Here is a 25571-nt window from a genome sequence, read left to right as displayed (position 1 = left end):
CCCCGGGGGTCGTGGTTGAAGAAGGACTTGGGACCATGGGTCATACTCTGGTAAATTTCCCATTTGTCCACAGGTCAGGTTCCTATCCCAGGTCCTCAGAAGTTCTGAGGGAAGGTTGATGAACAGGCAGCAATTTCTGCCCTGGCCCTACAAGAGAATCGTCCAGGGAGTTTAAAATTCTAACCCGGCCTCTGAGGTTCCCATTTGGTGAGTCAGGCTGGGGCGGGGGGGGGGGGGGGGGCGGGGGGCGGGGCTGGGGAACATGCATTTTAAGCTTTCTCAGGTGATTCTAAGAAACAGCGCTGAGACACAGTTGCGGAGACCAGTGCTTCTCAAGCCATGCTGTGCTAATGATCTACCTGGCGACCTTGTTCAGCGGCAGATCCTGCCTGAGAAGCTCTGGGGCCCCAGAAACTGCCTTTGCAATGAGCCTCCGGTGATGCTGGTGCTCTGTTTGGACCACAAGCAGCAAGATTTCAGAGCATGAAAAGCTGGTTAGTGTGGAACCCCTGTTTCCCTAACTCTCCAGAAAAATCACCTGGTAAGCTATCCCTTTCTTCCAGTCTCTTTTGTATTTCGAGTTTTCTCAAAACAACAAGAAACATCTTTTTCTTTAAGTTCACAGAAGGAATCTCATGCTGGCTAACTCAAAGGGTCTGGGCCACACACTCTTAAAAGGTTTCTTCCTGCTTTCAGCTTCCTGGTTAAGCATCCTCTAATTATCTGGATGGTTCACAGGTTTGCGACTCAGGGAAGAATTCACCAGAAGGGAAGCAAGGCTCTTTCTGATACACTCACTTATCCATGCTTCACCTTCAATTTATTTCCTACATTCTCATTCTGACACTTCGCATAACGGTTTGAGGAAATGCGAAAGCACATTCATTCCTTTAGCACCACCACACAGACGAACACGGAAGAAGGAAAGAGAAAACAAAACCCATCCGAAGCCACTAGGTAACCTTACCGGAGACTTCTTAATGTCGGAGACAGCATAATTCCCTTGTGATATCCATCTGGCTGATTCGGTTAAAGACAGGCCGGTTCCGTAAAGGTTGATGCTAAAACGACCCTGGAAGAAATGGCCAATGAAAGAGATTTTTAGTTCACGTGATGTCCTGAGCAAAGGCTACACACTAAGAGGGAACTTGGGAAGGAGGACATTAATCAATCACGATAGCCACTAATTAATGAGGGTTTTTTTTGGAGGGAGGGGAGGAGGTCTGGGCCAGGCACTTTACATGCATCAACTCATGCATCCTCCTAAGAGCACTATGAAGCGGTTCTCTTCACAGAAGGGGAAACTGAGGCCCGGCAGAGGTGATTAACTTCTGCAGGATACAGTGAGAGTCCAACTCACATTTTCCTGACTTCAAAGTCCTTGCTCTCAACCAGCATCATTCTTCCTCCCTAACACAGCAATCCTGATGTTGCTTACAATTATCAGATTCCTTCAGGAACAAAATGCCACAGTGTAATTTTTCTAACAAGATCTTGCTGCCAAAGCTTCCTGGGCTGCAGCTCCCCGCCGTGGCGGAGCTCTCTGCGTACTAAACGCAGCGGGGCGGGACTTCAAAGGAGAGGCGCGTTCTTCGGAATCGCCAGCAGAGGGCGCATGCGCCCCATTCTACACGTCTTACCGCCGAGCCTCCTCTTCCACGCCCGGATCCCGGATTCCAACCAGCTCCAGGATTCCTTTCAAAACGGAGTGGCGGGGGAGGGGGGTGGGGGACACACGACCTCAGGGTTTCTAGACTCATTTCTTAGGAGCCGCTGCAGCAGAGCTTCTTTCTTGCTTTCCCCATCTATCTGTTTCTCGCTTTAAGAAAATGACTCCACAAAAGCACTTGATATCATTGTCCAGGCTTCCTGCCCCACAAGGAGTATTTTCAGAATTTAAAATGTTCTGCACCAACAAGCTCACGGTGAACGCTTCCTCACTCCCTCTCTGAACCTTGCCCAATCCCGTACTCTGTCAAAGCAGTCTTTACTAAAGACAGGGGGAGGAGGGCCGTGAGGTGGAGACTCCCAGCCTGCCAGAGCTAAGAGTAAAAACTCGGCTCTTTCCTCCCCGGGGAGGAAATCTGGTACAGAGGTTTTTGTTGTTGTTGTTGTTTTTGTTTTTTCTTCAGTATCTCAGAACTCAGTTTGTCCGTCTGTAACATGGAAGGTAATAACAGTACCTGCCTCAGAGTACTGCAGGGAGGATTAAGTGAAATTAACCAAGTAGCACCTGGCTGGTACCCAGGAGATACTCAAAAATACCGGTAGCCTCTGTTTTTTGTGTTGGTTGTCTGCCTCCAGTAGAACAGTGAGCTTAGTGAGGGGAGGGCCTTGGTATTGCTTTATTTCGATCAGTAATGGTTTCTAACACATGACTAGGCACTTGGTAGATTCTTAATAAATATCCCACCCTGGCTTGTCCTCTCTGACGACCCGGACTAGGCATACTCCGCGGGTTTCTTTTCCATTATTAGTACCATTCATATTTACAGAGTTTAGCAGAGTTTAGAAACCCCTTTGACAGCTTAGATTCCACGTCCATAACATGGGGACAGATAAGACTCCAACTCACAGAAGTGATGTGGGGGATTAGTCTGGTCTAACTTAGTGGCTCTCAACAGGGGACGATCTTGCCCCCAGATATCCGCAATATCTAGCGATATTTTTGGTTGTCCTAACGGGCAGGTTGTGGGTGTGTCTTGCTAAATGTCCTGCAGTGCACAGCACGGTCCCCACAACTGAGAATGACCCAGCCCCAAACATCAATAGTGCTGAGGTTGAGAAACTCTGGTGTTGAGGATGAATTTTTCCTAGGACCCAGACTCCTCTACTTTTAACATGACCTGGGGTGAACAGTTTCCCCTTCCTGAATCCATCTGTAAAATGGGTTAGTAACATCTAACCTGCAAATAGGAGGGAATTATAAGGTATAATGCACCTAAAACCTAACTCATAACCTGGCAGAGAGTAGGTGATATCTCAGAAACACTCTGGAAATTATTTTATGACCATACTCTACATATGCCAGCAGCGGCTCTGTCAAAGAGCCTCAACAGGAGTTCACAATTGTGGCCACGTGGAAGCACAAAGCCCTCCTTGCCGGGCCTCCCCAGACATGGGCTTCTCCGAGTGGCACCAGCCCCTCCCTGTCCCACCGGGCCACCTCTTCATCTCACTCTGCTACCTGCCTTGAGGTGGGTATTCACACTTGTTCATAACGTCCAGCCCACATCACTGCCCAGGATCCCTCTCTCTCCCCATCCCCATCCTGCCTCCCATGCTGACAGCCCCCCTACTCCCACCCTGCAGGAGAAGGTAGACTGCATCCACTTCCACCTCAGGGTTCTTGGAAGGTCCAGGCTGCTGACCTGGCTTCTAGCCCAAGAACCCCCCCCAGTTGCCCTCGGGTCAAGGATCTGAGCTCACACCCTATGCATAGCTAGGTAGACCTGCTGTCTCAGTGCAGGCCATACACCTCACGGAACAGGAGGTCTTCCTCCTCACTTTCTTCCCACCCTCCCCAGGACCTCCATCTTCTGCTGATAAGGACCACCTTAAGTTGGGAGCCACCAAGAAGTAAAGACTTACTGTCCTCTTAGCTCCAGGCCATACATCTTTGCCCCTCATCTGCAAGGGGTAGAAGGCCCTAGAGGGATAGTTACTACTTCCTGTTGCTCATTTAAGAGAATAAAAGTAATTCGGAGTTATGCACATGCCAGAGGGTCCAGAGAGATTTGCAGAAGATGTGCCTGAGACAAACAGAGGTTTTGCTCTTTGTTGGGACAGAAGGGAAGGCTGCAAAGTCTTTCATGCAAGCCATGTCAGGCGGACACGTCAGCCAGTATGGGTTTGCACTCAGACACACTTGAGATCGAGTCCGGCCTCTAGTGAGCACCAGCTGTGTTGGGGCAAGCTACCCAACCTTTTGGTGGCTCAATTTTCTCATCTGTAAGGGGGGGCGGTGCTTCTCACAAGTTGCTGTGGGGATTATATGCTACCGTGACTTAGAAATGCTGGACGAATCTAGGAAACCCTCAATAAATGAGACCAATACCGGCATCAACCACGATAATGCCACATCCCCAGTGATCAGAATAGAAAACCACATTCTGGCTGCATTTTGAGTTGGGGGCTCACGGCAAACCAGCTCTTACTGCTACACAGATCCCCAAAGCAACATTGTGCACGGGGAGGAAGAAGCAGAGTGGCAAGCAAAACGTCCCTCTACTCTGACTTGTGTGCAATCATTAGGTCCCCGGAAAAGCCATCTGCCCCAAAGCACCTCGCACAGACCTTTCCCCAGAAAACCGATCTGCAAAACTCAGGGCTTGAATTCTCAAAATGCCCGATGTGGTTTGAAGATTGGGCTAAGAAAAATACAAATTAGCTTCTCACTAGCCTTTGGGTTTTCTCATTTAGCAACTGCTTGGGGGCTGGATTTAGCAAATCAATAAGTTCATTTGTCTCTGAATTATGAAAAGAAATGAATGCAAATTACCTTTCATTTACTTAAACTTCCCCCAAAGATGCAGCGCAGAGAAGCAAGAAAATCCTCCGACTTTTAAAAGAGGCAGGACAGGGCTCCTGTATTAGCTGTTAAAATGCTAACCCATACCAATGGGGTGTTTGAAGTCATCAGCTGCTCTAAAGAAACAGCACTTCAAAAGTTTTCAATTCCTGGGTAATAGAGGAGAGGCCCTCTTTTACCATTATGCCCTTTGTTTATTTTTTTTCTCCCCGAGAGCTTCCTTTTCACTTCTCTAAAATGTTTAGCATTGCTTTCTGAAGCTGGGGGCCGAGAAAACACTTTGTTAAAAGAAAATTCAGATGTGTTTGTCTTTGGATGGTCTCTGTAGTTGGGCGTACATCCATCCTGGGGAGGCAGTGCCTGGGATTCCAAATGCATCTCCCAGTCCCAGTCGCCAGACTTTTGAAGGCCTGTCGGCAAAGTGGGAAATTCCTGACCCACAGTTTAGCAACAGCCTTGTGAAGACCCCAGAGCAAGAACCAGAGCAAGAACAGGGGCCAAGTTCTCCTGCCCAATTCCTTATCCCTTCTCAGGGCAGAAGCTTCTTGCAACGATTGGTGCCTGCTTTGCCAATTTGGCAGTGGGCTGATTATAATGCCAGCAGGTTTCAAAAGGCAAGTTAAAACTCGCCAGGCCTCTAAAGAGGCAAGAAAGCGTGGAAGTATAGTTGGGCAATGCCCCGGCCGTTCTGTGGCTCTACTGAGGAGGGAATCCAGTAGGCGATGATACGTTTGCACTTCTTTGCCTGAATTACGATACATTTTATACATCTGAGGTAGTGATAAGAATTTTTCTGTATCATGCAATGTTGAGAATTCTTAATGGCTGACCCTGGCGTGTGAGCTCCATTTAGTGACATCACCACCGGCTTGAAATCAGTTACTGGAGTGGAGTCGGGTGGGGGTGGGGAAGGAGACTATTTACACCTTGGAACTGGGCAAAGGCTACGAAGCAGGCTTTTCAGTTTCAAGAGCCAGTTAGGGAACAAAGCAGCACGCCACTGACTGCGTAATATTCATGTCATTAACTGTCATCATTTGTTTAAGCAAGACCCCTGCCATCCGGCCTCTCTCTTACTTCTTCTTCTTCTTTTTTTTTTTTTTTACTACTACTCCTACTATTTTTATTTTTATTTTTTACTACTGTGATAGGTACTGATAGGTGCTGATTACTACTATGATTTTGCTGAATGCAGAAGTTTGGGGGTGTAGCTCTGATCGGTTCCTTGGGAAACACTAGGAATGACAGGATTATAGCTCCGAGCACTGCTGAGACTCTCTCTGGAGGCAGGCGGGCACAGGACCCTTCCCAGGGTATCTCTCTGTACTCCCAGCAGCCATCGCAGCCAAGGGTCCCTGGGGGCAGGGCGGGATGTGGGTCCCTGGTCAGGGGAGCCCCAGCACGTACCTGCGGGCACTTGGCAGCACTGTAGCAGTCCCCAGCTGTGGCAAAAGGGACAGGGTGCCCTTCGCTCGTCCTGGCAAACTGTAAGTCAGTGGCTGCGGCGTTTCGGAGAAAGGGAGAGAAGGACAAAAAGGTACAGAAGGGACAGGACGGTCACAGGGAGGCAGAAGGGAAGGCGTGTAGCAAGAGGAAGAGTTAGAGGGAGGAGGAGAGGGGGAAAAAAAATCCAAAGTATCATTAGTGACCAAATGAATCCAGATGGGCACTTGCTTTTTCCCCATTATATCTGTGGTTCCAAGAGCCTCATTCCCTGGGCTTCATCTGCACAATCTCTTCACAGTATGGAGGCCAAAAAGGGGGGTTTAAGGTGACTTTGGAATCGGTTCTCCTATACCTACATATGTGAATTACCTCCATTAAATGTAGTGTCCTCGGTTGTCCTGAACACCGCCTCTCAGGCTTAAAGGACAGGAGGAAATAAGCCACAAGAACATTTCCAACTACTTAGGAGTTCTTCCCCGAGGCTTCTTCTGTCCTCTCATGGCCTATGCACTATTATTGCCAAAATGTGCAGCCATTAGAACCCACATCTTGAAAGTATTAATGGCAGTTTCTCAAGTTTGGGGCTCACTTGTAGTTTAAAAAAAAAAAAAAAGCCAATAAAAACAAGGCTTGTGTTTTTAACCCTCTTTAGAGCTCCCAAGAGCAGCTCTACAAATGGGGACCACAGATCAGGCGGAGTTAAGTGGGAATCGCCCAAAAGTTGTCGCTTGTGGAACGGGAGGCACAAGGCAGCTTTTTATCTTCCTGTCTAGCCTTTCGGGAACAGCAAAAAGCCTTAATCTTCCTGCAGTCGCTCCAGTGCGAGGGAAATCTGAGTTCTCCATCCTGCAGGGAAAGGGGCCCTTGTGGCTTCAGGGCAGAGAAGCCCTGGGTCTTAACTGTCTTAACTGGAGTGTTTTTCCTGAGCTTGAAAACTGCAGACTCTCTGCCTTTAACCCGCATCAGGCTGGCTGAAGGCAATAGAAGTATCTGGGTACAAATCAAATTTAATCTCTCTCAAGAGGAGGGCAGTGCAATACTATGGGAGCCATGTTAATGAGGAAAAATTAATTATTCATGATTTCTGTTTTTCCTCTATTCAAGGGAACATGCTTGGATAGCTTAGCTGTCTTTAATCATACCTAGGATTAATGTCCCTAAAAAAATGCAGTGCGCGCTAGGGTAACGATTCAGCTCATATAGAGGCTAGTTTAAAAAGGTAAGTCTTGGGGCGCCTGGGTGGCTCAGTGGGTTGGGCCTCTGCCCTTGGCTCCAATCCTGATCTCAGGGTCCTGGGATCCAACCCCACATCAGGCTCTCTGCTCAGCTTCCACCTGCCCTTTGCCTGCTTCCCTGCCTACTTGTGATCTCTCTCTCTGTCAAATAAATAAATAAAATCTTAAAATATAAATAAATAAATAAGTCTGGGGACGCCTGGGTGGCTCAGTCAGTTAAATGTCTGCCTTGGGCTCAGGGCCTTAGGATGGAGTCCTGCATCAAGTTCCTTGCTCAGCGGGGAGCCTGCTTCTCCCTCTGCCTGCTGCTCCCCCTGGTTGTGCTCTCTCTCTCCCTGACAAATAAATAAAATCTTTAAAAAAGATATGCTGAAAAAAGGTAAGTCTGTGCGCCATTTTTCTTCCATAAGCCGACAATCAGATAAAATTTGGCATAAGCCCTGCTCCTGCGTATGCTCTGCAAGGGGGAGCCGCGTAGGAGACAGATGACTGCACACAAGTCTCTTAGCTTCGAGGTTTGTATCTGTTCTTTCTTCTCCTTTAAAAACATTTTCCACCCTTCCCTTCCTGACACTGATACCCTGCGCCCTGCTATTAGGGGACCTTCAGTTCTGGGTTCAGAGTCCCGTTTTGGGGGTTGCTTCCCTGTCTCCCCGCAGTGCACTAGCTCCCTTCAGAGACCTACACCTCCTCCATTCATTCATCACCCCCCCACCCTCCCTCCCCGGCCTCCCAGTGTGGCGTAGCTCCGCCCCTTGCGAGCAAGCAGTCTCTTTCCAGGGACTGGCCGCAGGGCAGGGAACGGAAAGGGGCAAGCCCCGCCCCCACGCAGCTGGGAGGGGGCTGCCATCGCCAGGCCCCAGCAGCTCATCCTGCTCCCCTTGGCATCTCAGCGCCTGGTCCCTAGCCAGTGAGCAGTGTGCAGCTTGCTCTCTGAAGGGACAGACTCACGAACACATTCCCTCCCCCGTGACGCTCCATGGCCCTTACTGATGATCTGCATCGTCGTCAAGTCTATCCTGATTTTCTGGAAGCTGGAAAACCCAGCCGCTGTGTAGTCCTTCCGACACTGGCAGTCGTCCCGTCGGCTCCCGTTGTACGGACACTCGGTGGGGTTGTGCAACCTGCATGACAGGGAGAATGTTCTGGTGAGGATGGGGCGGTCTTTCCAGGGGTCTGCAGGCGTCTGTGCTCTTCTGAGCCCGAGCATTCCTACCTATGCCCGTACACCTCGGAGAAATTCTCTGAGTCGGTGTGCACCAGCGTGACGTACTCTTTGGGGTGGTCCGACTGCATCCCTGCACAGAAGATCTGAAAGACCAGAAATAACGGATTTAGAATGAACAGAGGCTCAGCAGCCAGATGATGAGGCCCGGGGCCACGCGCTCCCAGATCATTCTAGAAATAATGACTGGTGTCCAACGTTTACCTTCAGGAGCTTTCCCTTGATGAGCAGGAAATATTCACCATCTTTATTGGTTCCTTCCAGTCTCTTTACCTCCTTGCAGTTTTGGGGTAACTCACCTAGAAAACATGAAATGCAAAAATGGAGAGTGGTGCTCCAAGATGTCCACCGACGGTCTGTGGAGTGAATATCCTGTTCACACTAATGCTATTTGGTTTTTAAAAGGCGGCGGGGGGGGGGGGCGATTTCTTTAAAATTAATTCTTTCCCTTTGGGGGGATAAAGGTTTCTTTTATCTTTTTCCTTCAGTTTTATGGACAGGTAATTGACGTGTAGCACTGTATAGGTTGAAGGTGTTTTGTGTAATGACTTGACATCCATACCCTGTGAATAATGACAATCAGTTTAGTTAACACCCATCATTTCAGAGAGATACCAAAAAAAGACAAAAATGTTTTTTTCCCTTTGATGAAAACTTGTAGGATCTACTCTCGTGGCAACTTTCAAATGTACTGCACAGCCCTATTCACTACAGGCTTCATGCTGTGTATTACATCCCCCATCTTAATTTCTCTTATAAATTCTCCTGTTCCTAAAAGGGTAGGCTGACAGACAAAGAAACAAAGAAACCCTGTTCTCCATGCCGCAGAGAGATGGCTTCCATGGGCCAACTTACAGTGATAGATATTGTGACACGTTTTCCTCTCTTCTGGCTTCAGATCTGCAGAGCACAAGTGGCTGGGCTGGTCCTCGTTGGTTAAACACTGCACAGACCGGTGAGTCACTCCCACGCCACACGACACCGAGCACTGCAAGGCAGAGCAGAATTGGGGTGCCACTGCAGAATGTGGGGGGTGGGGCGCGGGCTCTGTGGTGTACAGCTCACAGCCTTGGGCATTATGTCCTGAGTGTCATTTCAGACCCCAGGCTGCTAAACATCCGTACATGTACGGGATGCATATGGCTGGCCTGTCTCTGTGCTATGATACCCACATGCTTATACATATGTGTGTCTTACATATATGTATTTATAAAGACATAGGTATGGGTACATAATATGATATATATATATTTTTTTTTCCTCATTTAAGCCTCACAAAAATTCTCTGAGACAGTACTACCATTATTCTGTTTTTATAGAGAGGGAATTGGGGCCCTCATGTCAAGAACTTCATTCAAGGTCATGGTGGAGCCAGGAATCAAACCCTAACCACATTCAGTGATTCCGTGTTTCACCGCATCACTCTCCAACACTGAGTCGATGCTGGGGATGGTGGCAAGATCCCAGGGCAGTCCCAATTAGTCTCACTTACTGTACCCCTAATACAATGAAATACCCCCATTAAGGAGGGACTAGGCTATGTTGACTTCCTGACCACAGAGACAATGACTAGCTCTTCTGTCACGCTTACAGAGTTCTAACAGAGTTCTAGGGGCCTGTTTTTAAAAGCCCTGTGGTAAAATACAGGTAACTCGTCATTTGCTGTCACATCAACTCATCTCTTCTTCATAGCCACCCATTTTGCAGATGTGGAAAGTGAGGTGCCAAAGTGTTGTACCTTGCATTAACTGGGAAGTAGTATCACCAGGACTCTCAGTGAGGCTTTCCAGCTTCAGAGCCCGTGCTCTATGCACCGGGGCCACCCTGCCACCCAAGAACAGAACTTCTCTTCCCATGAGCCCATTTCAAGACCCTAACTCCCGTGGCTTCCCATCACCTCTGCCGGGAGCAGAATCCCTTTGGATGGGTCAGGTGGAACATGTTTAAGACGGACTTTGGGATCCCGGTGTTTTCGGATTTGGTGAGCAGCTGGTCTACTTACGCTCCCCCAGTTGCCGACTCTCCAGGTGGCCGAGACGGGGCACTCCCTCAGGTAGCAGGGGTGGACGCTGGGAGGCTGAGTGCCCGGGCAGTTGATGGTGCTCTGGTAGCTGTACTCGTAATTCTCCTTCCCGGTGTAAATCTCGCTACAGGAGACGAGCCTTTGTTTGTAGCCCTTTCCACAGGTCACTGAGCACTGGGAAGACAGGGTTGGGGAGGAGAGGCTGCAGTGGCGCCTGGGGGCAGCTCACAATACGCCCCTGACCTCTACCTCGGATGCTGACCCCTGAGGACACTGCAGAAAGCTCTCACTTTATTAGCTTGTTTATGCATTTCAAGTGGCAGGCCCCAGGCACACAGGAGCCATGCAACCCGAAACCACGAAACCACGCATCCCGCATCCCGGCTCTAGGGCTTCCACTCCATCTTCTAGGCCCCCAGGGCAGGTGTGGGGAGGGGGCCCTTGGGCCCCTTCTTTGGATTTCAAGGGGAGAAAGGGGGCAGGGCTCCAGCTGTCCCCGGCCCTATTTATAGGATCTCCAGCCCAGACCGCATGTTTTTCCAAACCTACAGTGACTGCACCAGAGTTGTGGCCATGGGGGATGGGGGGCAGCATCACAGCCCACCTGAGTTATGTGTGAAACCCAAGCACTTAGCCAACAGGTGACTCCAGGACACTTTTCCTTTCTGGCTTCCTGTGCTTTGCTTTATCTGTCTGTCCTTCTCTCTTCTCTCTCCCTGCCTGTATATCTTGACTGAAATGTTATCTTTCTGCTCTACCCTCTCTCTCTATCTAACCAGATCAGGCAACCACTTAACCTTTTTACCATAATTACACAGCACTTAAAAATACATAAGCAATACAGAAAAGGAGAAAGACACGAATATCTTACAGTGTCCAAGATCCTTCCCCTGATGGGATATCTAATTGGTTATTGATGCAATTTTCAAATATGTTCTACTTCCCAAGCTAAGTATTTTATACAATATATTTAAAAGCTAAAGTACAGTGAATTTAGTTTTGATGGTCTTTTTAGACAGTCATCAAATAACCAGCCATCTCCGGTGAAGGTGTTCTGTGAAATTAAGTGAGAGGGTCAGGAGTCTTGAAACCGAAGGCTGTTTGAGGTGACCTTAGTGAACCCCAAAATAGACCACAGCAAGGGGAGTGTGATGCTTTTTCTGGGGTGAGGAACCACGGTATCCAGCAGGTCTCAAAAGCCACCGTGTTGTTCTTTCCGAACGTCTCCTGAGCAGTTGCTTGAAGCCACGTGGTTTTCCTCTCCTGTAACTGCTCTGGGGAGAAGCCACCCCTTGAAGAAGTCCCAGAGGTGAGGAGAGAATAGGCCCAGCCAGAGGCCCACAGAGCATCCCTACGCCTTCCTTTTCTGCTGGCTCGAGACCTGGAAGCGCCCTGCATACAACTCTTCCTTCTTTGGCTGCTGCCGTTTAAATGCCTGGAGAGCCAGCAGACGGCAGGCCCGGGGAGGGCCGGGGAGGGCTGAGCTCGTCTGTGGTGTCTCATGTTAGGGCAGACAGCCCACAGATGCTCTGTCTGTCCAGGCTGGGAGGTAGGAGGGCGTGGGGAAGCCCTTACTCTGGATTCTCCATGTCTCAGGGTCATGTGCTTGTTTCGTCATGAGCATCTATTGCTTATCTAATTTGGGAAGAAGAGTGGAACAGGATAAAAATCATAAGAATGTGCTCTCCCTGCCTTGGTGAGACACTTCAGGCCTGAGCAGAGAAAACACATGCATCGGTGGGGGTGGGGCATGTGTGTGTGGGGGGTGGATCCTCTTTCCTCATCTGGCCCAGGCCTCCCCCATTCAAGGAGAGCTCAGAGGAAAGCACACAGCTTGCCAGGTCCCAGAGGTCCCAGGGAGAAGGCATGGCTTGCTGTGGCTCTTGTGTTTTACCAGAAGCTTTTCTAGAGGGATTTCTGGTCCAGCGTCTTTGGTACCGTGGTCCTTGTATCCATGTAAGGACCTATCTCTAACCCTCGTAACTTTGCCTGTAAACATGCAGTTTGGGATGCATGATACAATTGAGAATCTGCAGAATTACCGAAGGCTTTTTTTTTTTTTTTTTTTTTTAATCTTCTTCAAATCTCATCTGTTGGAGGTTAAGATTAAGGTTAAAATAAAGCTCTAGGAGTGACATGACTCAGTCTTAGAAAGAGATCAAAATTCTTTTAGCATAATAATAATGACACAGAGAAGACTGGCTAAGATAAAGATGCCAGTGTTCATAGGGTGAAAGGTGTAGAAACTCCAGAAAGATGAATGACCAAGAACTAAGCAGGAAACCAACTAAGGAGGAGGCGAGGCAGGGAGGGACAGAGGCCCGAGGAGGGAGAGAGGCAGAAGGGCAGGCTTTTCCCCTGCTGCAAGTCAGGCTGTGGCTTGGTGGGGCAGCGCTGAGAACCAGAAGTTCCGAACCAAGCCTGAAGAGGAACTAGGACAGGTGAATTGAAAGGAAGACAGGAGCCCTCTCTGGAGGATACCTTCCCCCTACCCTCCCTGGAATTTGAATGGGTTGGAACTTATGCCTCAACCCAAAGGCAAAGACTGTTTTGAACAAGCATCTGTCCTCCCCAGGTTCCTGTCTGGCCAATGGCAAATCTATTTCCAATGATTTGGACCATGTCTCCCTGCCCCTCTTTTAAGAGCACACTCAGAACATGCAGAGCTGGGGTAAAGCTGAGGTCTCTCAGCCTCAGCACCACTGCCCATTGGGCCAGATGGCTTTCTGCGGGGTGTGTGTGGCAGGGGAGGGGCTGTCCCATGGACTGGAGGATGTGTAGAAGCATCCGTGACCTCGACCTACTAGATACCAGCAGCATCCCACTCCCCCAGCTACGACATTCAGAAATGTCTCCAGACCTCACTAGATGTCCCCTGGTTGGGGAAGCAAAAATAAAGAGAAGGGTGGGGAGACATGTTTAGAAAGGACTTTCGGCCAGCTACAGGACAGAAACAATTCAACACCCAACACACATATCACCTACATGCAAATATTTCTTCTATTAAAATGTGAGATGGCTGCCCCGTCAAACCTGGAAGAGGGTCCAGGGACAACGAGCATATTACCTAAAAATTTCCGGCACTTCTGCTATGAGCCCATGTAATTGTATCTCTCATTTCTTTGGGGCAAATGACAACTGGTTTGAGTATTACAGGTCTTTCCGTCTTTGAGAATGTCATGAGGCTTGCAAATAATACGATCATGCTATTATTACCATTGGTACGTTAATACTAAAAAGTTTCTGCGTTAGGCATTGTGTACCCACAAGGAGAAGAAGAAATTGATTCTTTGAATATTGTGGAAAATTATTTTCTTCCTCTGAATGGGAGATTGTTAAACGAGCAACCCATATCCAGCCCATGAAAGTGTTTGGTTTGCCCCATACAATGTTTCAAATACAAGATTGGAGTCCATATTTTAAAGTTAGATTTCGTTAGTTAGATTTAGTTAGTTCAGATTTTTGTCCTTTCTTGAAAAATCAGGTCTGGTAACACAGGATGCATATTTCCTCAGGGCCTCCCCCGGACAGGGAGAGAAGCCTGCCCTCTTCACGTGGTCTGTCCTGGTTGGTCACAGTCTCCACCATTCCCTGCTGGCTCCCCGACAGTAAGGGCATTTTCTTACCTTAACTGTCTTCAGACACCCACAGGTATCAAATGAACTTTCAGGCCCTGTCCTAGTTCTCCTCCTTTATCTTACCAAGAGGATGTCATGGCGAGTCACAGAATTGAGGGGAACTGAGAGACAATCTCAGGTGCTGTCCCACTTTGCATATGGGGGGCTCTGGCCCCAGAAGGTAGAACTGGCAGGTGGGTCCCAGTCTTCCCCATTCCTGCCCTGGTCCCTCTGCTGCTCTCAGGTGTCGCTGACCTAAAGGTGGTTACAAAATCTCAGGGACGTACCTCTGACCATTCTCCTGTGATCCAGACATACTCGCAGGGCTGCAAAGTACAGCTCTCGCGGTCCGCCGGCCTCTTGCTCATGTCACAGTGCATGCCGTGAACCTCGCTGCCTTTTTCTGCATCCACGCACAGCACCTTGCGGTACCTGGAGCCTTCGCCGCACGTCTTGGTGCACTGTTCATGACAGACAAGACAGTGTTGATATGGAAAAGTAATAAATGGTTTATTGTATGCTGTTATTGGAGAGATTTATTTTCCCGTCTGTACACCCACTAGGACTGTGAGGCCTCTGAGGGCAGGAATGATCAGAGAACTCACTGCTTTATCCCCTTACCCCCAACACTGTTCTAGGCACAGTGATAGGTGTTTGGTAAGTGGCTACTGGACTGAAAGAATGAAAGCATGAATGAATGGATTAGGTGTGGAAAGGACCTTGATGCTTGATTACTCACTCAAATATGGAAGCTCTTTAAAACTTTCAGCAAAGTGGTTATCACACTGTTGCTAAACATCTCTAGAGCCAGGGAAGCTGTCACCGTCCGACGGCCCATTTCATCTTACTATTAAACATATCACTCTGCAGACTGCAACCTTTTGTCCTAGTTGTACATTCCAGAGGAGCATGAAGGACAAGGTTCAGTTCTCCCAAGTCATACTTTGCTTTGTTGGGACCCCCGATTGCCTTTTCTTCTCCAGGATGCACTGCTCTCATCCCTTGTTCCCTCAGGAAATATTCACCAAGTTCCCAGTGTCAGGCCCGGGATGGGTCCTGGGACAAAAAGAATGGACATGCACAGCGCAGTCCCTGCTCTCAGAGAGCAGCTTATATTTTAGGAGCAAAGACAGACAAAGAGGATGTAGACGGGTAGGTAATGAGATTTAGCAAGTCCTGTGATCTCCATTTTTCAAGTGGAGAAACTGGGACTTAGCCTACATGCCCTGTTCCAGATCAAACATCTATTTGTGAGGTAGATGGGACACTCGTTTTTATGCCCATAAACTAAGTCAGGAATATAGAGCAAGCGGCAAGTTCTGTTCTAGGACTATCTCTGTGTTGCCCGCAAGTTCTTTATCTTTTCTCTTTAACCAACGGCAAACTCCCTTTGAAGTTTAGCCTCGTTATCTGTGTTGCTAAAGGTTTCTCAAAGCCTATCCAATCTAAAGCATCTGTGTCACTCAGCATTTGATGACTCTAAACTACCTTGGAAACCACAGTGAGCTAAGCCAGGGAGGGGCCTCCTGTTTCCTTCACACAAGCACCACACACTCTGTTTTCCCTCAGCCTTACCTAACGCACCAACAAGTGAGAGCTATCGTTAGCATGGTATCTTTGAAACTTTCTCTTTTTAGTATTTGGGAGATCCACAGAACCCGCCCCCCCCCCCAACCTGTCTTTGTCTTCTGTCACACATCCTTCTCTTTATTACCCATCTCATCCTGAAGGCATTTCAGTTTGGGATCCAGTCTGACTCAGAAATGTCTTTCCAGATACCCCATGCCTTTCTTTCTTTTTCTTTTCTTCTTCTTCTTTTTTTTTTTTTTTTGGTATTAAAATACATGTAACATTTACCATCGCAACCATTTTAAAGTGGATAATTCAGTGGCATTTAATCATCTGTAATGTTGTACAATCACCATCACTATGTTGTTGCAGAACATTTTCATCACTCTAAAAGGAGACCTCATACCCATTTAAAAGTCAGTACTGACTTCCTCAACCACCAGTTTGTAGCAACCACCACCTGCTCTCTGTCTCTATGGGTTTGCCTTTTTGGAAGGCCATAAAGGGATGCCAAAGGGCATAAAGGGAATCCTACAACACGCAGCCTTTTATGACTGGCTTCTTCATTTCGCCTGATGTTTGCAAGGTTCACCCATGTTGTAGTGGGTATCAGGGTTTCATTCCTTTCTCTGATCAAATAATCATCTGTGTGTGGCTATACCACATCTTGTCCCTTCAAATGGTACTGGACACTGGATTGTTCTCATCTTTCAGCTCTTGTGAATGATGCCACCACGCACATTCGTGTCTAAGTTCAAACACTGGATTTCAGTTCTCTTGAGTCTACCCAGGTGTACAAGTGCTGGGTCATGTGATGTACCCCGTGTCTTTTGTAAGCCACTTTGTAGTTTTAGGAAGTAAAAGGACTATGTGATATGTCCTGGTAGCCTTTCCAATCTGCAGATTTAACTCGCTGTTTCTGTTACTTGGATACAAACTGCAGGGTCTAGGGTGTGGAGTCATTCGAATTTTTCTGGGGGTACAAATATAAATTGAAAGCTCTGTAGCATTAGCAAGGAGAAGCAAATCACTCCCAAGACACCTAATTCAACCCTTGCCTGGGGTTTCCTGGGCCTCTGGAGTATGCTGGGCACTATTGTGAAGTGAGGACACTTCTGTTTATTTATTTAAAAAAAAAAAAAAGCTGAAGGAGTTACAGACCCACTGGATGCTAAAAAACAAAACAAAAGTGTGGTTAATCTGTGATGTATAGATAAATGCAAAAGAAATACTTAACTGCCCATAGAAAAAGTAATTTCTTAGAAAAGCAGGACCTAGGAGACTCGGATCCCGATGACTGAGCAGCCCAAACGGGACTAAACCTTTCGGCATGCTCTCCTTTCCACCCATCCCCAGGGCCACAGTCTGTGTCAATAAGTAACACTTTAAAGCAGAAATGCAAAGTTTCCTAGACCCCTGTTTGCTTTTTAAGTGCTTCTGCCTTGGTCTTTAAGAAAGGTTAACTAGCATAAAAACTCTCTTGCCAACAGTGGAAAAGGGAGTTGGGGAACCTCATCGTGAACATAACTTTAAGAAAAATTAAGCTAAGTGAATGAGTGACTTGTCCAGTGCTTTGGAATTAGTCAACAGCAGCTGTGAAGGTCACCTACCTGGCAAGGTTCTTCTCCCGGGGTCCTGACTTGAGTACAGAGGCTGGTGAGTAGAAAGCCAACCCATCCAAGCTGCTGCATTTCATCAGCTTTTGGGAATATTACTGCCCAACCCCCAACTCAGGATTAAGAACTCTCTCCTCTGTCCTAGAATATGACTTAGAATGTTCTAAAAACAGCCAGAAAGTTCAGCTAGCCTCATTTTAACTTCCAAAAGGTTTCCTCCATTCTCCGTGCAGCATTGAGAAAAACAAAAAATGAAACAAAACAAAAAAGCTATATACCAAGTGTATAAGTAACACCACCGGCCTCCTTGAATTTGAGGACACCCTGGAATTCAGAAAGTCAGTGGTCATGGAGGCCAGGCTAAGTCGGGTAGCTTGCTCATTGTCCTGAACGCTACATATGCCTTTAAAATGTGCTGAAATTAACAGGAGGAAAAGGCCTGTCCAAATCTGAGAGCAGAGAAGACCTAAAATAAACTTTTAAGGTACTATTTTATTTAGCCGGATAGGTCGACCAGAGGGTGATGGTCTAAAAAGGGTCATTTAATGCAATGGGTAGAAACTGTCCTTCCTAAGAAATGGTCATGAAGTTGCTTTACACTTTTTCTGTGAGATGTCCTAATCATGGGTAGAAAAAAAATCACTTCCCGTTGTCACAAGCTCTACCTTTTCAGACTGCTGATTTTCTTCACGGATAATATAATCTGTAGTGCCATTTCTAGTGCGAGACAACCACCATGAGCTAGTGTGTGGACCGAAGAGTCACAGAACAAATCAGGGCCCTGACAGCACAGGGTTCTGTGTGTGCTACGTAGAGTTTTTATGTCCTAAGGAACAGCAATTATAAGTCAGTTTATCTAACAATGCTTTGAATTAAAAAAAGAAAAAGCAGTTCTTCAAATGACCAATAGGTTCTTTCTCATAGCTCATTTTAAAGTTAGGTACATGGAATATGGACATCCTTGTCCTCATCAGTATATTTGCAGGGGAAAAAAGCAGAAATAATAAGCGTGAAGACATCTGATACCTTGAAAGTTACTCGCCCATCCAACCAATAGTTGCCTGGGGCCAAGTTCTATGTTGGGCCCTGGGCTACAGTCTGACATCTTCCTATCCACGTGCTCTCTCTGTTATGACACTCAGATGGCTGCTACTCCCACCCAGTGGTCCACAAAGCAGGACAGCTGGCTACTTTGTGAGCACTGGTGTTCAACACTTAGGGCTGCCTCGTATGGCTGTAGGAGCAGACATGGGTTTCATAACGGAGCATGATGGCTAAAGAAGCCGCCAGGGTCTTCCACAACTCTGACAGCAAGAAAGAAAAAGGACCAGCATCCAGAATACACCCAGTGCTAAACGGGGTACCCAAGCACCAGAGGATGAGGAGGACGAGTGACTGAGGAGATGGGTTAAGCAGGCAAGGAGGAGAAGGGGACATTGGCAGGAGGGTCTCTGCGCCTGGAGGCCAGAGGTGAATGTCACGGGGCGGCAGGGCATGGGAACGGCCACAGCAGCTGGGGGAGGTGACAAGTTCCAACTGCGATGGGGATTTCGGAAGATGGGCAGAGACCAGGTCAAGAAGGGGCTTGTTAATCTCCCCCATGGTTTGAGAGAAAACCTGAACCCTTGCCTGGCCGCCAGGTCACGTCCTAGCTTGGGCGCTGCTGTAGGTCCAATTTCATTTCGGCCTTCTCTCTGCTCCTGCCGTGCTGGGCTCTGTCCTCTTCCTTCTATCAGGAATCGCCTCCTCCTGCCCTCCCCCTCCAACCACCCACCTGAGGGAAGGTAGGACTGGCCTGTCATTCTCCGTCTCTATCTCGGCACCGTGCCTCTTTCTGTGCCTGCACTGTTGTTGACATTTGGCAATTTCACAGAACGTGTCTGTGCGCTTGTTTTCTGTCTCTCCTCCGTGAGCCCATCGATTCCAGCCCAGCAGTGTCAGAGTCTCTGTTGCATCCCTGAGGCCTAGAGCCCAGCTCTTTGCAGGTGCTGGATAATGATTTCTTGAGTAAATTAATGAGGGAAGGAGCATCAGAGGGTCAATGTCTGGTGCTTGTACACACACCCAAACCTCATCACTCCCTATTGGAAACTTTGTAAAATGTTTGTCACTAACTGACCAAAGGCCCGCTGCTCTTTTCTAACTTTTCTGAGCTGAGGAGGTAAACTTGGGACTCATTCTACAGCTGATCTCAATAAAAACCTTTGGAATCCAAATATGTATGAGAGTGGTCCAAGTCTCTGCACTGGGCCAAACAGCCACGGGGTGGGCAGTTCTGCGAAGGCCGGACATATCTGAGCACAGCTTGTCTGTGGCAATGTGGCAAGAAAATAAAGGATCTGTTCTTACAGGAATAACAGTTTGCTTGGCTGTTTTAAAAGACCTTTGAGAAGATCATGATTCTAAGGGGTTAGGAAATGTATTGCTCTATAATGTCTTTCTTTTTCCCTCCCTCCTTCCTTCCTTTTTTTCTTCCTCCTACCTTTTTTTGTCCTTCTGGTTCATTCATAGGTTCATTTATTCAAGAAGTGTTTTTAGTGCTCTAGGTACTGTGCTAAATGCTGGGGAGAACTCTAGTGAACAAACTCTCTGACCTCAAATGGGTGATAAAGTAGACAACGAAATCAGGCCACCACCGTTCAAGATGCTGACTGCTCAAGCACAGTCTTTCCAGGTGCTGTGAGCACTCAGAGGAGAGCCATCTGACTCAGTTATTGGTGAGGAGATGTGATCTGCAAGGGCTTCTGAGAAGTGACATCTTAGGTGAGGTCTGAAGAATAGGCAAAGGTGACCAAAGTAAGGGAAGGAGCAGGGCAGCTTCGTTGTGATGCAGAGGCACTAGGGGCAAGAGAATAGTTAGGGTAAAGGTGAAAGGAAGAATACTTGCCAGTCCTGGGAGATTTACTCCTTAATGCTGGGAGACATGTAACCCACATGCTCACAATACAAATTTGATTAAAGACCTCTGCTGCTATAAATAAGCTTATATGTCAGATTATAATGCAATGAATAAGTAAATCATTTATGACAGTAATTTTCAAATGACTATTGCCTCATGAGCATTATATTTCTAAAGTGAGCAAAACTGAGCATGGGGAAGTCAAATAAATTGCCCAAAGTTGGCAGGTGATATTAAAAGCCCAACATTTATGTCTGGATACAGCATTTTTCTCTTCTCCAATTATTTGCCATCCATCTACAAGCCCAAGCTCTACTTTTACAGTATCACTAAGGCACACTGATGCCCCTTCCCTGCTGCTCAGGCACCAGGCCTCACAATGAATGAAGGAGGTCCCCTGAGCTGCTGCATCCCATCAAGACTGCCCCAACAACAGGACTTATTGTCAACCAAGGGGACCAGGAATTTAATTGTTTGAAGGATGTGAGAGGCTCACCCAGTCAAGGGAATTGTACTTTATGCCAACTTTTCAGTAAGAGCCTAGACAAGCCATTAAAAAGGAAATAAGATAATTCAATGTAGATGAATGTTGACATTGGAGGCAACAGAATATAAAATTCAGAGCGTGTGTTCCAGAATCAGGCTTCCAGGCTTCAAATTCCAGTCTTATTACTTACTAAATGCATGAACTTGGATGAATTAACCTATCTAAGCCTCAAATTTCCTCATTTTTAAGTGAGGATGAAATTTTAATTACTTCATTAGAGAGTTATGGCAATGTTAAATGAAGTCCTCCACATAAAAATATTCAACACAGTACTTGGCCTGTAGCTTAATAAACAATAAGATATTTTTATTATCAGGACTGGCCACCACCCTATATAAGTCTGGAGGATGGAACTCATATTGTAACCTATGGGAATGGTAGCTCTTGAATTGTGCAGTGCACAACCTGTGCAACTGTGTGACTGCATAAAACATCCTGATGATTATGCTATCATGGGTGTGCAGACCTTGTGCTCACCACAGTGGACACCTGGATTATTTCTCAAAATGAGGAGGCCACTGTTTACTATGTGCCCAGCATGAAATACATCTTGCTAACAAATAAGTGGGTTTTAATAATTCACAGGAGGGAAGCAAAAGAGAAAAATGCACACTCAAAAAGCAAACAAGAGCTCTGAAATGCTTGCCAAGGACTGCTAAGAAGAGTACTTCCTGTATTGGTGTAGGAGGTCTCCAGCACATCGCATCCAGTGGGCCTCAGCTCTGAGGCTGGGCCTTGGCATCCTCACTGACACCAGCTCAAGGTGTCACTCATGGAGGGTAAGAAAGTCAAGACACACGTCTGCTCAAGGTAGGTGTCAGGAAAGATGGTAGCAGAGGGAATGGGTAGGCGCAGAGGTAGGAGGAAGAGAGGAGGCTGAGTGCTGTGACTGAGGAAGGTCTGAAGGGTGCCGTTCTACTCAAGTGTGCTTTTTAACAAGGATACCTTTTTTTTTTTTTTTTAAGATTTTATTTATTTATCAGAGAGAGAGGGGGGGAGAGAGCGAGCACAGGCAGACAGAATGGCAGGCAGAGGCAGAGGGAGAAGCAGGCTCCCCGCCGAGCAAGGAGCCTGATGTGGGACTCGATATGCTGGGATCATGACCTGAGCCGAAGGCAGCTGCTTAACCAACTGAGCCACCCAGGCGTCCCAACAAGGATACCTTTGATCATGAAATTAGGCACAGTGAATAATTATACCAGGACTTTGCCAGACACAAACAGGAACTGCCCACAGGTAATCAAGACTTAGGATCCAGTCGCTACCAACACTCACTCTAGGCTTAATTGCTGTGAGGACATTCTAAAAGGGAACCCAGCATGTTTTACATAGGCTTTTTGATGGGTCTTGTCCCTTCTCCAGCTGCCCTGGGCCTCACTTTGCCAATTCAATATCAAGTGAGGGTGCCCGCTAGTGTTCTACCCTCTCTTACCACCCAGGTCCACCTTTCTCAAACTTTGCACTTCCGGTTCAGGCAGGGGAGAAAGCGTGGTTGCAGAAGAACTATTAGAATCTGCTTTACTCAGTGCCTAAAGATTCTTTTGTCTTTATGAGAATGGTTAACCTTTCACTTTTAAGTATGGCCACAGGTCAGGCCATCTGCATAGGTGTTCTGCTTGCTAGCAATATTTGAGGAATGTTTTTAAAGGATCCATCTGCATAGAACATGCAAAGATGCACACTTCTAGGCCTGTTTTGTAAGATCAGAGAAGGGACTTCCTCAGTGCATACTTGGCAAGGTTTCCACTCTTTGGAATTCAGAAGGAATTGTAAATGGAGCTTGTATTTCCTCGATTGGCTCTAGCATTTTCAAAAGTTGGCTAAAGCTTGAGCAGTCAGCTTAGATTCATTTCGGAACACTCTCTTACTTTTTGTTCCTTGGAAGTGTTACACAGGGTGGAGTGTGGCACCAGATGAAGAGGGAGAGGGAGAAAGCCAGCAGTGGTGGGTCTGAAACAAGACTACAAAAAGAATATAGAGGTAACATTGAGGGAGACAGAGATCAGGGAGCCTTGTCTTCCTTCCGTATCTGATATTACCAATCCCCAAATCACTCTGTCATCGCTAAATTCCTCAGAGCAACTCTGCATCATCATCATTATTATCCCCATTCTACACATGGCAAACCCTAGGTTCCAAAAAAATCAAGAATCCTTGTTCTAAGTCACATGGCTAACAAGTCCCAGTCCTGGGATATGAACCAGGTCTGCAGAATTCCACAGTCCCTGGGGCTCCCAATAACTTGTGTGGCTCAAGTGAAATTAATTTGAAATCGAACTACTTTAGCCATTCCTCCACAATACTGTCTGGTGGCGGTAAAAAAACATATAGAAAGAAAACAAGCAAAAAGTTGAAGAGACAGAAGAAGTGAATGCCTGCAAATGGATCCAATCCATTAGGAGGGGTGAGGGAGAGGGAAGGACGGGGCAGAAGGCTGATCCCCACATGGGTTAGCAATGCAGTTGTAAGAACACAATTCCATTCACAATTGCATCAAAAAGCATAAAACACTCATGGATAAATTGAACCCAGGAGGTGTAAGACCTATACATTGAGAGCTCTGGAACACTGATAAAAGAAACTGAAAATGACACAAATAAATGAGAAGAAATTCTGTGCTCATGGAAGAATTAGTATTGTGAAAATGCCCCCATTACCCAAAGCAATCTACAGATTTAATGTAATCCTTATCAGCATTCCAAAGGCATTTTTCACAGAAATAAAAGGAACCATCCTAAAATTTGTACGGGACCACAAAAGGCCTGGAAGAGCTAAAGCAATCTTGAGAAGGAAGAACAAAGCCCAGACATCACGCTCCCTATTTCAAACCATATTATAAAATTATAGTGATTAAAACAGAATGGTATTGGCATTAAAAAAGAACATCTAGATCAATGAAACAGAATAGAGAGTCCAGAAATAAAGTCACACAGATCTGGTTAATTCATTTACAACAAAGAAGTCAAGAATATACAATGGGGAAAAGCCAGTCTCTTCCATAAATGGTGGGGAATTCCATAAATGGACAGTCACATGCAAAATAATGAAATTGGACTCCTACCTTATACCATACACAGAATGAACTCACAGTGGATTAAAGTCTTGAATCAGAAAGATTTGAAAACATAAAACCACTGGAAGAAAATATAAGGGGTATGATCCTTGACATTAGTCTTGGCTATAACCATTCTGAATGTGACACCAAGAGCAAAGGCATCAAAAGTAAAAATAAACAGGTGTGACTACATCAAACTAAAAAGGGGCAAAGGACCTGGCCAGACATTTCTCAAAAGAAGACATACAAAGAGCTAACAGATATATGAAAAGATGTTCACCATTGCTAGTCATCAGGGAAACGCACATCAAATTCACAAGGAGATACAGCCTCATACCTGTTAGAACAGCTATTAGCAAAATAGCAGCAAGTGCTGCTGAGAGTCTGGAGAAAGGGGAACCCCTGCACACTGTGCATGTGAATGTAAATTAGGGCATCCTCTATGGAAAATAGTATGGAGAGTCTTCAAAAAATTAAAAACAGGGGGCACCCGGGTGGCTCAGTCAGTTAAGTGTCTGCCTTTGGCTCAGGTCATGATCCTGGGGTCCTGGGATCAAGCCCTGCAATGGGCTCTCTGCTCAGTGGAGAATCTGCTTCTCCACCACTCCCTCTGTGCTCTCGCTCTCTCTAGTAAATAAAATCTTAAAAAAAAAAATTGAAAACAGAACTACCATATGATTCTGCAATTCCACTTCTGCACATTTCTCTGCAGGAAATAAAATCACTAACTTGAAAAGATATCTGCTCCCGCCGCCCACGTTCACTGCAGCATTATTTACAACAGCCAAGACGCGGAAGCAACTCAAGCGTCCATCAATGGGCATATGAATTAAAAAAGGTATATATCTATATCTACATCGACATCTACAATGGGATACAATAGCCATAAAAAGAAGGAAATCCTGCCACCTGTGACCCCACAGATGGAACTTGAGGGCACTGTGCTGAGGGACATCAGTCAGACAGAGAACGACAAATACTGTATGGTGTCAATTATATACGGAATCTTAAAACAATCAAACCTGTAGATAGAGAGAACAGATCAGAGTGGCCGGAGGGGATGGGCAGGGGCTAGGTGACTGGGTGAAGGGGGTCAAAAGATACAAATTTCCAGCTATAACAGAAATAAGTCCTGGGAATCTAATATACACAGGGTGGCTATAGTTAACAGTACTGTATCATACATTTGAAAGTTGCCAAGAGAGTAGATCTTAACATTTCTCATCACCAGGAAAAACAAAAAACAAAAAACAAAACCTGTAACTATGTGAGGTGAGAAAATTTAACTATAACACTTATTAAAAACATACCATGGTAATTATTCTATAATAGATACATATATCAAATCATCATGTTTTCGCCTAAAATAAATACAATATTATATGCCAATTATATCTCTATACACCTGGAAAAAAAAACAAGGTGGTATTGCTAGGAACACTTGTGCCAATTTTTTTAAAAAACTGCAGTGGTAGTATCTCAGAATGGTTTACATTTAGAATCAAGTCTTACTCCTTCTACTTGCTGGGCATGTGACGCTGGGACAGATGACACTGGTTCTCAGAACTCAGTTTCCTTGGCCGCAAAGTGGGCTGATAATAGTGACACCCATTTTGCCTAGTAAGGGGATGAGCATAAAGTTCAGAGCACTGAACCCGCCACGGTTTCTCCCTCTTCTAAAATCCATTCTTGGTGGGAAATTCCTTATTATTCATATCACTAAAGCGCTGACAGCGTGTACTTTTTGTTTCATTCCAAAGTCAGAGGACTCCGTTTTGCTTTCTTATACTCTTTCCCCTCTTTCTACG

At 46.5% G+C, this 25571-nt stretch overlaps 1 protein-coding gene across 3 annotated transcripts in view; it reads right to left on the bottom strand.

Annotated features, from left to right (window-relative positions):
• The window catches only part of ADAMTS9 (ADAM metallopeptidase with thrombospondin type 1 motif 9), a 163955-nt gene that overhangs the window by 17408 nt on the left and 120976 nt on the right, over nucleotides 1-25571 (bottom strand). For all 3 annotated transcript variants that reach the window (XM_013053585.2, XM_013053584.2, XM_004738308.3), the window contains 8 exons: nucleotides 14365-14538; nucleotides 10440-10634; nucleotides 9293-9425; nucleotides 8642-8736; nucleotides 8429-8523; nucleotides 8203-8336; nucleotides 5939-6030; nucleotides 968-1072 (listed from right to left, as the gene is read on the bottom strand). In XM_013053585.2, coding sequence (XP_012909039.1) covers nucleotides 968-1072; nucleotides 5939-6030; nucleotides 8203-8336; nucleotides 8429-8523; nucleotides 8642-8736; nucleotides 9293-9425; nucleotides 10440-10634; nucleotides 14365-14538 — 1023 coding nt within the window. The remainder of the gene's footprint in view (nucleotides 1-967; nucleotides 1073-5938; nucleotides 6031-8202; nucleotides 8337-8428; nucleotides 8524-8641; nucleotides 8737-9292; nucleotides 9426-10439; nucleotides 10635-14364; nucleotides 14539-25571) is intronic.

This window comes from Mustela putorius, unplaced genomic scaffold, assembly GCF_011764305.1.
Source record: "Mustela putorius furo isolate JIRA1106 unplaced genomic scaffold, ASM1176430v1.1 tig00000095_pilon_pilon_pilon, whole genome shotgun sequence".
Taxonomy (NCBI): domain Eukaryota; kingdom Metazoa; phylum Chordata; class Mammalia; order Carnivora; family Mustelidae; genus Mustela; species Mustela putorius.
Note: the sequence above shows the minus strand (reverse complement) of the source record. Positions and strands in the feature narration are given on the sequence as shown.